We start from the raw sequence: 13,433 nt of genomic DNA on the forward strand, positions 1-13,433 counted from the left end.
ATGTTCAGATCTAGGATATGAAAGAATTTACAATTTTTCTCCTAAACCACAAGCTACCAATTTGTCTCATGTATCAAAAAGTAAAATTCTGTGAGTAATATCAAAGGTAAAAGTAAGTGTTATTACACAACGAGACAAGCAGACTATTAGAGCCCATTTCCTTGTGATTCATTTCATAGACTCCTTTCACCAGAAACTTTATAACAAATAAACATATATAACACTAGGAGTTTACCCTGGGCTTTAAGGCCTTTTCATGGATATCAGCTGATGATATACCATATAGCCAATTACTTAAGCTTTCTTGATGGTACTACGTAAGCAGGATCTGGGAAATGTTACTTAAAACACTTTCCATTTTCATGTGTTAATTTTAATGCCTTGGTCACCAAAATATGTTATTGAACATTCATTTGTTCTACCTCTGCCAAGTAGGAGCAGGGAAGGAAGGAGGTGAAATCACGTGAACAGATTTGATTTAAACATAGATTGCAGCATATATTTATTACAGCTTACAAGCTCACCAGCTTATATATGAGTAATATTAGATCCCCAAACTGTGGAATTAAATACAACTTGTGAACTCACTGTGTGGTCTTTAAGAAAAGTTGGGATATTGACACCTAGCTGCAAAATCTTTTATGTAAGCACCTTTTGGGGGATTAAGAAGTACCAATTTACTTTTTGAAATAGCCTCATCTCCTAAACATAATATAGAAAAGAAATCAAGAGTTGTCACTTTAAATCTTTTTCTTAATCAATTTTATGAACAGGAGTTTGTGTTCCTTGGACTGATTCTTGTTCAGTCCCAACTACTGCCAGAGAAAGCTGAGTTCATGGATGGTAATAGAAAGGGAACAAAAGAAGTTTGTTACAGCCTCAGGTCATCAGTTTTATAATCCAACTTCATGGAAAGTGGCCACAGCAATGCAAGGTGATGGAAGATGCCACAGTTTTGGCCACTGAGTCAGTTGCACATGAGTCATATTTCATTTATATCAGACAAAACATGCTGTCTGAAAAAAACCCTGACATTTGCCTCATCCTCACACATGTGTTCCAATAATTTTAGAGGCTGCCACAAAGAAGAGGGAGCCAAGCTATTCTCCAAAGCACCTGAAGGCAGGAGAAGAAGCAACGGATGGAAACTAATCAAGGAGAGAAGCAACCTAGAACTAAGGAGAAATTTCCTGACAGTTAGAACAATTAATCAGTGGAACAACCTGCCTCCAGAAGTGATGAATGCTCCAACACTGGAAGTTTTTAAGAAGAGACTGGACAGCCATTTGTCTGAAATGCTATAGGGTTTCCTGCCTGAGAAGGGGGTTGGACTAAATGACCTCCAAGATCCCTTTCATCATCATCATCATCATCATCATCATTATCATTATTATTATTATATATAAGAATTACAATATATTTTTCCATAATTATGATTTAATTTTTGTCATACATGCAGAAGAAGAGAGTAATTTGTGTTTGAGATTGTTCCATTTTTTTGCCTTTTTATTTGTGGCCGCGAAATGTTATTGATTGTGGGGGATTTGCTGTGGTACCTACATTAGAACAGCGTCAAGGGCTTGGTGCTGGAATAAGAAAAGGCAAGCTTGATTTTTGACATGGCAAGAAATTGATAGTAAAGAAACTGGTTTGCCCATAGTCTCATGCTCAAATCTGGAATTATGGGAAATAGAACTGTCTCTTCTCTTTGATTTTCCTAAATTTTGCTTCATGTCAACAAGCTATATTAAGCAGGGATTTAAAATCAAGAAAGTTATATGACCTAAAATGGGCTTTTATTCTACTCCACATCTTCTATGAATGGAAAATAATTAATCTAGAAATACCCAATATCATTTTAGGGAGAAGTGCAGCAGAAAATCAGAAAAGTCTTGCTTGGAACTTCCAATTTCTATTTTCCAAAATATACATCATATGTTCATTAGGATCGTTTTAGGAAGTATTTCTAAAACAAAGAATGTTTCTAGTTTATTGCGGACATACTGTCTACTTAATAACAGTTCTTAATTCATTTAGAATGTCTTTATACTGTTTTTTCTATCACCATTTTTTTTCTATCACCATATTTTATAACATTAATTACACACACTAAGCTGTAAGATGGAAATATAAAGCAGAATAAATAGATAATATTCTATACAATACCTTATAAACAAAGCCTAAACCATCTATAAAGTACTTTATCAAACAAGAAAAAGGATTTGAATATCAATGACCAAGAAGGATATTAATAGTTGCTTTTGGGTGAGATGTATAAATTTATCAAATATAAATTTGATAAATAAATTTAAAAAATCCCCAAAATACATCCAATGATGATGGTACATATTTACTTTTGCTGTTTTAAAATTAGCTTAACTGCAATCTAATAATTTTAAAGATGATTAAAAAGGTTAATGTATAATAAGCAGCATAAACAAGCTGTGGTGGTCCTAGTGGTTATCAGCACACTGGGTGCCATACCCAAAAAAATAATTGAACAGCACTTAGAAAATTGTACATTAGCAAAATTTCCATCTGTTATTTATAAAAAGCTATACTGCTTGTATCCACAACATATACTACGCTGATACATAATGACATCCTAGGTATTTGGGAAGAGCTTGATGCATATTTTTTAAAAAATTTTTAATTCCATTTATATCCCGCCCTTCTCCGAAGACTCAGGGCTGCTTACAAGCTTAGCAGTAGCCTTCATTCTATGTATATGCCTGCTTATTAGGGCTTTCACATACACCACAAGCGGCATTATTACAAAGTCAGCTTAATTGCCCCCAACAATTACTACCAATTAAAAATTACTACCAATTAAAAAACTGGCAGTTATGCTTTCACATTGTTATGCTGCTGTTGCTGCTGCTGATTATAATCATCATCCAAAACAAGCACCACTTGAATATCATTGGCACTGAGAAATTTGCCAGTCAATTGCAAAAGGCAGCTTTATTCTGAACAGTTTTCATCCTGGGACCGATATCTGTAACACCATAAAACAGACATGTCAAACACAAGGCCCGGGGCCCAGATCCGGCCCGCGAAGTGGTTTCATGCGGCCCACGAAGCCATCCTGGAAACAGTGAGGGAACGGCCCCCACTGCCTTGGCCCTGGCCCAGAGACCCTCCTTCTGCCAGAGGCCCCCAGATCTGTCCCACTCCTGCCCAGGCCCCCATAGGCACCCTTGATGCGTACAATGTAGAGCTGGCCATGCCCACACAGTAGGCCATACGCACTCTAGCCATGCCCACCCAGTAGGCCACGCCCACGCCCACCCAGGCCATATCTACCCGGCCCCCTGAGGGCAACCGCAATGCTGATGCGGCCCTCAATGAAATTGAGTTTGACACCCCTGCCATAAAACATCCAGATCTGCCTATCCCGGGTCCTTGGAAAGGACTTGCTAGATAGGCAAAAATGCCAAATCCAGTCTGAACATCTGGATGACTATGTGATGAACCATAATAACATCAATAGCAACGGCAAAAAACACCCTTTGCCTACAAGCAAGAAACTGGTGGAGCCATAAAACAGACAAAGGAATAGAAAATTAACAAACTCAAATGCTCTGGGATTTTAGAAATCATACAAGCACACTATTCCCCAACGTAACAACTGTCAATAAGAAAGAAAAATAAGTCTGGATAATGAATGCTACAATACCTAGAGACAGCAGAATAGAAGAAAAAAAGACCTGAAGGAAATCACAAAATATGAAGACCTACGAACAAAAGTAGAACAACTGTGGCCTTAGAAAGCAAAGATAGTGCCAATGGTGCTTCTTGGGTGCAATTCCAAAATATCTGGAGCAACACTTGAACATTATCAGCATTGACAAAACATTACTCAGTTGCAAAAGACAGCCTTACTTGGAACAGTTTATATCTTCCGACAATATCTTGAATATTATGAAACTATTGTAGGTCCTTCCTTGGGAAGGACTTGTTAGGTAGACAAAAATGCTAAATCCAATCTAAACATCTGGCTGATTGTACAACCAACCATAATATCAAAAATGTAGGCTGAATAAGCATGGATAGTCCGGCAGGGATCATGCAGCTGCATTCTACATGGATGATCTTGCATTAGGGAAGAGGCTTAGTTACACTGATCTCCATGGCCTCTTCCAGTTCTGTGACTATGTGATTGTGCTTGGGATAAAATCACTAAATTTCTACAACTTTCAGGGATCTTATAAATGTTATATTTTTGCAGGATCCAATCTGAGTCACTCACTGGGGCCAAAGGATTATTCTTCCAAATTTTTGTAATATTCTGGAGAGAGAGAAATTCTCTGATGAGGGGCTCCAGCATGAGTCTGAAAGCTTCGAAGAATAAACCTCTCTCTGGTCCTGATGACTGACTCAGATGGGATCCTGCAACATTATGCTGGGACATGTATATTTACCTTCATTTGCACGTTATATTTTTGTTAATTACATTTCACATTTTTCAAATGTTGATATCTTTTTGCAACATATACAATTTTATGCTAAAAATTTTCTTCATTTTGTAGCCTGGAGTCTAGACACAAACTGTTAGAAATTCTTTTTAACTCTGACCTGTGGTTTTACTGTGTTCAGTATAAAAATTGTATATGTCAGCATTCTTGTAGCTGGCTCCATGTGATTTAATTTAAGCCAACCACAGAATGATTGTGATAGCTTTCTAAGATGCCACAGCAGGCAAGCTGGGGATGAGATGGGGGAACTAAACAGAAGCAATGCACACCAGATGTTAACATAGAACATCTAAAATTATTTACTCAGATTGAGCATCCAAGAAAGAATTTCCTTCCATGCTATAATTATTTGCATCTAATTCAAGAAGCCAGGATGCTTACATTCACTTAGAAGCAAGCCACACATCTTTTTCATCCCAACAATGTGGATGCACTAAACAAGAATTTCAATGTTTAAACAGGCAATTTTTATGCACAACTGCAAGTACATGTACACTGTATATGACACACCTAACTTTAAAAAATTCAGACCCCAAAAATTTCAACTGCAACTTTTAGTTTCTATATAAATAAACATTTGGGATAGTAAAATAAAATATATAAATTGAAACTCAATTCTAGAGAACAATGTCATCTGTTAATTCTTATGATAGGCACACAAGGATGAAATTTCATAATGAATCAACATTTTAAAATGTCCAAAATTACTTTGTATTTTAAATATGAAAAACAACCAGAGAGTGAGTCAATTGTCTGTCTGTCTCAGGCACTAAAAACAACAGCAATGTTTAAGTCACTAAAGCAATGAAAAGAGAGGCATTATTTTTGCTGTGTTAAAAAATATGAACCTGCAAAGGTAAAGTTCATCAAACATCTTCTAAAATTATTCAGTTTACATACAGAGAAGCTAACTTCTATTAATAGATTAGACTTGCAAAATAGCAATTCACAAGCCTTTAAAGAAACTGCTCATTGCACATTAGATCTCACGCTTCTCGTCTGATATCACATATCTGTATGCTGGGCTGCCTTGGAAAAAAGAGACAAAACTGTTTAATTTGTATAGCTCTGCCAAATGTTGTTTGCAGCCAACTAATGCTTCATCATTACAGGAAGTAAGCGAAGTAATTATGTAATACGCAGCTAAGTAATATGAGCTATCATGCAAAAATGGATGGAAAAGTAGTGGTTCTGAGCTTCACATATGGATTTAATTTCTTTTGTTATAAAATTTAGTTTTCTAGTCTGACTATATAAAATGTAGTAGAAATAACACTATTTGGGGCCTCAAAACATGCCTAGAGGGAATTGTCTCAACTTATCACATTTCTTATTTCTTGCTCAAGTTATATTCCAAGAATATTATACTACAAAAAATAACTGGAGTAAAGAAGGACAGACTCAATCATGTCCACATAAACCCAGGAATGATTCAGTCTAATGGCACATGCTTATGAAGAAGTTCACCTTATAGGAATATGGTTACAGATAGAAAAGATCTCTCTTAACATTTATTTTGCACCTATTCTGCTTTATGGTGTATTTTAAAATTTCACGGATATGAAATTTTACTTTAAGTTACTGCAATCACACAAGTGATGTAAATTGTTCCAACATGAGTCTTCCAGGTAAAGAAAAGAAATAAAGCCTGACTTCCTGTAATATGCCTGGAATCCTGATATAAGGATTCCATGGTGTACTGGAGCAAAATGGCCACCAAGCCACAAGGCAGGGATTGGAGGAATTCCTGTTAATGAATAACAATGCTTCGAAACAGAATTGTTGCAATTTAAGCTATGCCACAGCCAAACCAAAAGAAAATGAACGTGGTTCCCCAAAGAGAATAACAGGGTATGAATTCTGTATGAGGCAGCAACCTAGGAGCAGTGCCAAAGCCCCATGTGGAAGGGCCCAAGTACAGAGAGAAAGAAGCAGAAAAATGCCGTGAGTTGATGAAGAAGCAATACCATCCCTCCAATTCTGCTCTATTTGCAAAAAAATCATATCTTACTCTAAAGTTAATGAGTGTGTTGTAGTATAGACACTTGAAACCTCAAAATCTAGCACATTATTTTCCAAAGTGCCATTTAAGGCAGAGGTCTTCAAACTTGGCCCTTTTATGACTTGTGGACTTCAACTCCTAGAATTTTTTCAGCCAGCATGTCTGGCTGAGGAATTCTGGGAATTGAAGTCCACAAGTCATAAAAGGGCCATGTTTGAAGACCCCTGATTTAAGGTGAATGAACATAAATATAGTATGCCTTGCCCAGCTCCCACTTCTTTCAACAGATATTTTTCAATTGGACTGCACGCATAATTTGTTGTGTTTTACAGTTTTTACGTGTAATCTGGATAAAAATCAGGAGGAATGAATTAATCAAAATTACTACTGAAATCTTGAGATTCCTCCCAAAAACCTGTATTCTTACAACAAAGTCCATAAATACAAATCTCATTTTAAAGATGATACTTGTGATAAATACACAGCTCTTCCTACACAGATATACAACCAGTATTTCACTGGATTCTGGCTTGAACTCATTTCTCAAGAAGCCAGCAGTATGCATTTCTGTCATTACAAAGTAGCATAACTTCATAAACTTAAACAAAACAATATAGAACTATGGAATCTTGGCTTCAGCAGCTGGCATGATAGTGCAAGTATCAACTGCATTACTGCCCATCTTGGCCTAATTTTAAATTTTTAAATGAAAAAATAACACCTCCCATCTTCCAGAACAAAGAAAAGGGCAAAGCAGGAACATCAGATGCCATTTTAACTTCCCCCCAAAACTTCCAGATCCTAAGAAATTCTGGGGGATATTAAGAAGGGAGCGACAACCTCATCCAGCACTTTTCTTGGAGTTACATCCTCTTAACACATGACACTACCTATCCAACTGCCATACAAAGTTCATAGGAAGGTCATCAAAGAAAACCTGGCAAGGTTCAAATCTGGTGCTATTTCTAGACATATGTTTACTGTGATACTGAATGCTCAAAATGTTCACGGTGTTTCCCAGTATATTTTAGTATGCTTGTCCCTCTATTATCATAGCCAATCTATTAATCCTATGAAGGATCTATGAGGTCCTGCAATAATAACATGGGACCAGAGCAAACCCCCCCCCCCCAAAAAAAAAACAGTTTGGTATTAAGAGTATTTAAAAAAAAGCCCCAGCTATCTATATGGCTGAATACCAAGGACGGGGCCTGCAGTGCAATTCTGGAAGAACCAAAGAAGAAAACTGCCATATAGCCTATTGAGCAGCCTTGCTAATGAAGTGGAAAAAAGATGAGCTCTCCACTAATATGTATAAAAGTGAATAATTTTGTTAAAAAAATGGCACAAGGAGAAGTAAGACGTATGGCACCGATCCCCATTTACCTCCTATAGTGCGGTACTGTTTCCCCCCCTCCTATGGCACTAATATTTATAAAATTCACTGAAGTGGAGGTGGGGATAAGGGATGAGAATAGCTTCCAACAAGAAACAATCTGTTACTTGTGGGAGTATTGCAATATCCCTATAATAAAAGTGCTCTTTCAGACATCTGGATCCCTAATTCAAGCAAACAACTGCATAGACATCAGATAAGAAAGAAGTTGGATTGCTTGGAAGTCTTTGAAAAGTTTACCTGCAATTTATTGTTTCTTTATTAAATTTATATGCTACTCATCTCCTAGTTTGAGGCAACTTTAAAATCTAGGTTCATAAAGGAATACTAGCCAAAAGAATGTGCTTCATTTTTATGCTCCTCATGTGTTTTCTAAGTACATTAGTGTATTTTCCACAAGGAAAATCCTGTGCAGTAAAGTTATCTGAAGAGTTCCAGAATTCTCCATTACTCTATTATCTTCTAGTAGAAAGATGATTCTCTCTTCTGAAAAGTCTCAGAATGTTCCAGGACTAATTCTGGAAGCATTTGTGTTAATAATCAATCTAGTAGATTGAGTTCCTTTTCAAAGACAATTTTTTTTTCAAATTGAGCAGAATACATATTAAATAGTCTCAAAGCATTTATTTATGAAATATATTCTTTAATTCCTTAAGAGGGAACTTTCCCATCCCATACCCTCCAAATGCACGGAGCCACAACGAACAGTACATAGATATGGCAAATGGACATGGAGCCCAACCTGTTGTCTAAGTCTAAGGAAGAAAAAAAGTATATATTATTCCCTCTCCTCCAGTAAGAGAGTCAATTATCTCTTACTAAGACAGTGAAATTTAAAATGTTTAAAAATTATTATATTTTTCTCATGATCCTACTCATCTTGACTGTGCATGTATGCACTGTCAATTGCAGTAGAACGAGTTGTAAGCTCTACTACCATGTACAATACATGACAGTAGCATAGAACCTTCACTATTCTAAGTACACATAGTAGTACTCACATCTTTAAAGAAGAAGAAAATGTACACACCCACAGATGCTTTATCAACTTATTTTGTTCTTATTTACATTTTCTAAAGGTTTAAACATAGTTGTATTTTTCTTGATTTTAATCAAGGAGAAAAGTATTCCAGAACAGTAACACTCCTCCCAAACAAACAGAAGGCTCTTTAAAGGGGAAATACTATTAGCAAGTCTTGCCACGGCACCAACTTTTATAATAAAGGAAGTTGGCAAACCTGTAAAGGGTAGCCTAACCTTTTGCAACCTGGTATCTCGACTGATGCCCTGGGGCTCCAGCTCTCATAATTTCCAGGGCATCTGAAATGTGCCAGGCAGAGAAAGTCTTTAACAAGAATTCTCTGAAAGGATCTAATACAATGTCTTCTCCCACAGTCATCTCTAATATTTGCTATTTTAAAGCAGATTGAAGACATGCATTTTGAGGAGTATCCAATTTATTGAAAAGGCAGGCCTTGTTATTTCAGCTGATGTGCTTCCAGCACCAGCATATCGGTGCCAGCTTTCTCATTTGTTTCCCCCCCTCCCTATTCTTAGCAGATTTATACTTTGCTATCCTCAACAAATTCTTCACAGATCTCTATAAAACAAAGTGCTCTTCAAACAATAGTGGAAAACTTTCAAACTGAAAAACCGGAAAAGAGAGATTGAGAGATCTGTGCAATGTTTGTGTGTCAGCCTGTGTTTTGGTACTTGCACATAAGCCAACAGAAAAACAGCCCTACTGCCAACCAGAACTAGTGATGCCTATCTTCCTTTCCTTTCCTTTCCTTTCCTTTCCTTTCCTTTCCTTTCCTTTCCTTTCCTTTCCTTCCCCTTCCCTTGCCATTAGAGCCCCTTCAAACTAAAACTGTGCTGGTTAAATAGCAGTAAAGTTCTGCATTTGAATATTGGTAAGGGAAAAAATCCATATCAGCAAAGCACACATATGGGATAGAAAGAGAGAGAGGTAGAATCAGCTAGAATATGGCCAGAATGCCTGGTTTCTAGCAGCTGTGTAGCTTTTTCGGTGAGGGGCAGACTGCTGAGCAGACCTGGAGGGAGGAGATGTGGGACCAGGGGAGGAGAGTCAGTTCTCCATGTCAGAGCTTTCTCAAAGCTGTACAGGAAATGAGAAGTCAAACAAAGGGCCACTCTGTATTCTGTATGTAATACAGACACCCTTCAATCCCTGGAGCCGAGTAATCAAAAAAAACTTTACCATGCCCTAAAACCAGCAACTGATATGAGACAAAAACAACTTGCCACCTTAGTATTCAGCCATTGTTGCCACTCATCTATACTTAATGTAGAAAGGAAGCATGTAGAAGTCATGTATATCAAGAAAAAAAAACCATCCAGGCAAAGGAAAGCTTTTCAGAGGCTACAGAAACAGAAAATCAAAGACTTTTGACACAACTACACATTTTATCTATAATGGTATTCATTGCCTTTGTATGATGCAACTTGTACCACTTTGAGACAGAATACAAAGAAACAAGACCCTAATCTTTCTAACTGAAAAGAGTCAATATTGTAAATGATTTTTTCCCCTTCTTTCTGGACACAACTGTCGGGCCATAGAAGGAGAATCACCACACAGCAAAGGCTCCAAGTCGGAGGAAACTTAACAGAGGCTTTACACAGGAAAGGGGGAAAAAAGCTACAGGCAACAGGCATCATAGGTTACCTTCATACTGGCGGAGAATGCCGATATTGTTGTTCATCTTGTCCAAGTACTGGTAATTCAACAGGTCCATCTTCATAAATAGCATTTAGTGGGCTAGCAAAGAAGACCAGCTTGCTTGCTTTCACCCCCGCAACAGCAGCAAGAACACAGGCAAATAAATGCTCCAGGCTCCTTCCCAAGTTCCACCAGCCTCAAGGCCCAGCCTCCGACTAATCAAAACAAAAGTGTATTAAAATGAAGTAGGGGGGGGAAGGCGGGCGGGAAGCAAAAAAAATCCCCCTTCAGGAGCTCGAGATCTGGAGAGAGTAGGTTATGCCCACTGTCGCCACTGAGATTGCGCTGGGGGAGGGTAAGGCCTGGAAGAGCTCAGGCTTCCTAGGACAAAGACATGCTAATTCTCCTCACAGCCCGCTGCAAGTTAACTGCGCTGACATGCAGGCTATGCTTGGTATGACTCCTATGTAAACTAGCTTCCTCTTTCTAGCAGTCGGCCACGACTGAGCATGCTCGCTGAATCCCTGGAGCTCTTCAAATGTCAGGGATATTTTCTGCACAAGATCAGGCTCTAAATGCACAGGGAGTTTCGAAAGCAAGACAGAGGAGGAGGAGGAGGAGCTGTTGAAGATGGCACAGAAGGGGCCATGTCAGCCTCTGCCCTTACAGGAAGCACAGCTGCCACTACAGAGAAGAAAAAGAAAACACCAGGCTGCTATTGACACTCAGCGTATAGGGTGGATTCATTTCTGAAAACAGAAGTTGACACCTTTGCTTTTTCTCTCTCCATTTTCACATTCCTAAACTATTTCTAATTCCAAACTAATCTCAATCCAAAACACTACACACTGTTAAATAAAAATAACGGGAGTTTTACTTACAAATGAATCATAGCTGGCTTTAGTACAACTGCCGTTATTTAATTCCATATGCAGTGCAGTTACAATGCAGATAGAAAAATACTACTCTACTGTGATGTTTTTATTAATTGTTGAAATATTTGGTTAAAAGTATTAAGTTCCCAAAAAAGTACTTTAGAGCCACAGGAACTTGGCATCCTTTTTTCAGATACATTTAGGCATTGTTTCATTCTTGGTCTGCTACACAGCAAATGTTGTCTTAGGATGAGTTGGAATAAGCAATGGCACTTTTTGAGAACTGGAGGTTTTGGACTGTGACAGCAGGATTAAAAAGTGCCAAATAGAAGAGGGAGAATAGCTCATCACAAGAGGCCCTTGAGAGGGGAAAAAAGCCAGTCATGTTGAAATTGAAGCAAGGTAAATTTATTTTGGATATCAGAAAATACTGTTGTTTTTTTAATTTTGAGAAACAATCCTGCAATAAGCGTTTCTAGTTTGCTGGATTTTTTTTCCTTATTTTTTTTAAAGAAACATCACACATTAATCTGCTGGAGACAATATTGTGTTGAGGGGTTGAAACAAAACTCCTTTGTAAAGATTTATATATATATAAATTTATATAAGTTTGACTGCTTAAAAGAACACAATAGAAGTTTAAGATATCAAACAACAACCAATAATACAGCGGTTTAAAATTATCCCTCTCAATGAAAAAATAATTGCTTTCAAATATAGTTTCATCAAGCAACCTTAGCTGATCTCTAAAAGGCCAAACGGAGGTGGGGCCTGGTTAGAATTTGGATAGGAGACCATCAGGATTTCTCAGAGCTATAGGCAAGACTGGGAAGTCAAAAAACATCCCACAAGAAAGCAAGCCAGTTCCATGCTATCTCACGCACCTATCCGGAGCTGACCTCAACATGAAGGAGAAATTTCCTTTATCTAATTTTATAATGATTCTTTATTAACAACATTTGTTTACTATATAATCACTTTATTTATCATGTCATGTGGAACAGTATCTAAAAGTCTTTTGGAATCCCTTTTTCCATCCAATTCTTCTTAGAATCAAATCAAACTTGTCTTAATCAGCTAAATTTTCATTTTTCTATAGTACAAGACATGGCCACAAATGGATTGAAACTAAGCGACCGTAATGATGTCCAGGAAAAATTAAAATTGTCTTGTTGTATGCTTATTATGTATTCTAACAAATAAGTTATAATTCATGAATTTGCATGTTCAGATTAAAGTTTCCTTCATTCTGAAATGTCAATTTTAAAACTGTAGGGTTCTTCCTATTATTATACTTCTATATTTTAACTCACCTCAGTTTCACTTATTTTTAGTGATATAAAGCAGTCCAATATTCCCATTATGCTGGCAGCTACAAGGACTATACCAGGGGTAGGCAACCTCGGCTCTTTTATGACTCATGGACTTCAACTCCCAGAATTCCTGAGTCAGCTATGCTGACTCAGGAATTCTGGGAGTTGAAGTCCATGAGTCATAAAAGAGCCGAGGTTGCCTACCCCTGGACTATACCAACAATATAATATGCCTCAATTCTTTACACTCCAGCAGTACCCTAAAATGAACAGCCTTGCAACTTTATAACTGATCCATCAATCACAGCTTGGAAGCACAAACATATGTACCAAAGTGCAGCAACAACAAAAACATTGTAATAATACTGTAGAACTAATCCTGAACACTCTCACAGTCACATCCTTTGCCAGGCAGGCCCTATGCCTATCCATTTTTCATTCCGTGAACTGGATGACACCAACTGACACCCTCAGCTATATACTGAATTGTTTGGATAACCTAAACAATTTACTAAGGAACAAATTACTAAGAATTATGTCTTTCCATCTGGATGAAACCAGAAATAAGAAAATGGTAATTGTCATAGTGAGCCATTTGCTACATAGTCTAGTACAGGGGTGTCAAACTCGCAACATCATGTGACGTGTCGTGACTATTTTTCTATTGTTGGCAATGGGGTGGGTGT

The 13,433-nt window shown here is 37.5% G+C and overlaps 1 protein-coding gene across 2 annotated transcripts in view; it reads right to left on the minus strand.

Moving 5' to 3' along the window:
- The window catches only part of VGLL4 (vestigial like family member 4), a 103,351-nt gene that overhangs the window by 56,500 nt on the left and 33,418 nt on the right, over window positions 1-13,433 (minus strand). The window contains exon 1 of one of the 2 annotated variants that reach the window (XM_081320468.1): window positions 10,566-10,971. The exons of the other annotated variant lie outside the window; for it this stretch is intronic. Within the exon in view, the coding sequence (XP_081176594.1) occupies window positions 10,566-10,650 (85 nt within the window). The 5' untranslated portion in view covers window positions 10,651-10,971. Of the gene's footprint in view, window positions 1-10,565; window positions 10,972-13,433 lie in introns of those variants that run through there. 2 annotated transcript variants of the gene reach the window in all.

The sequence above is a fragment of the Vipera berus genome, assembly GCF_964194415.1.
Source record: "Vipera berus genome assembly, chromosome: 2".
NCBI classification, from domain to species: Eukaryota; Metazoa; Chordata; class Lepidosauria; order Squamata; family Viperidae; genus Vipera; species Vipera berus.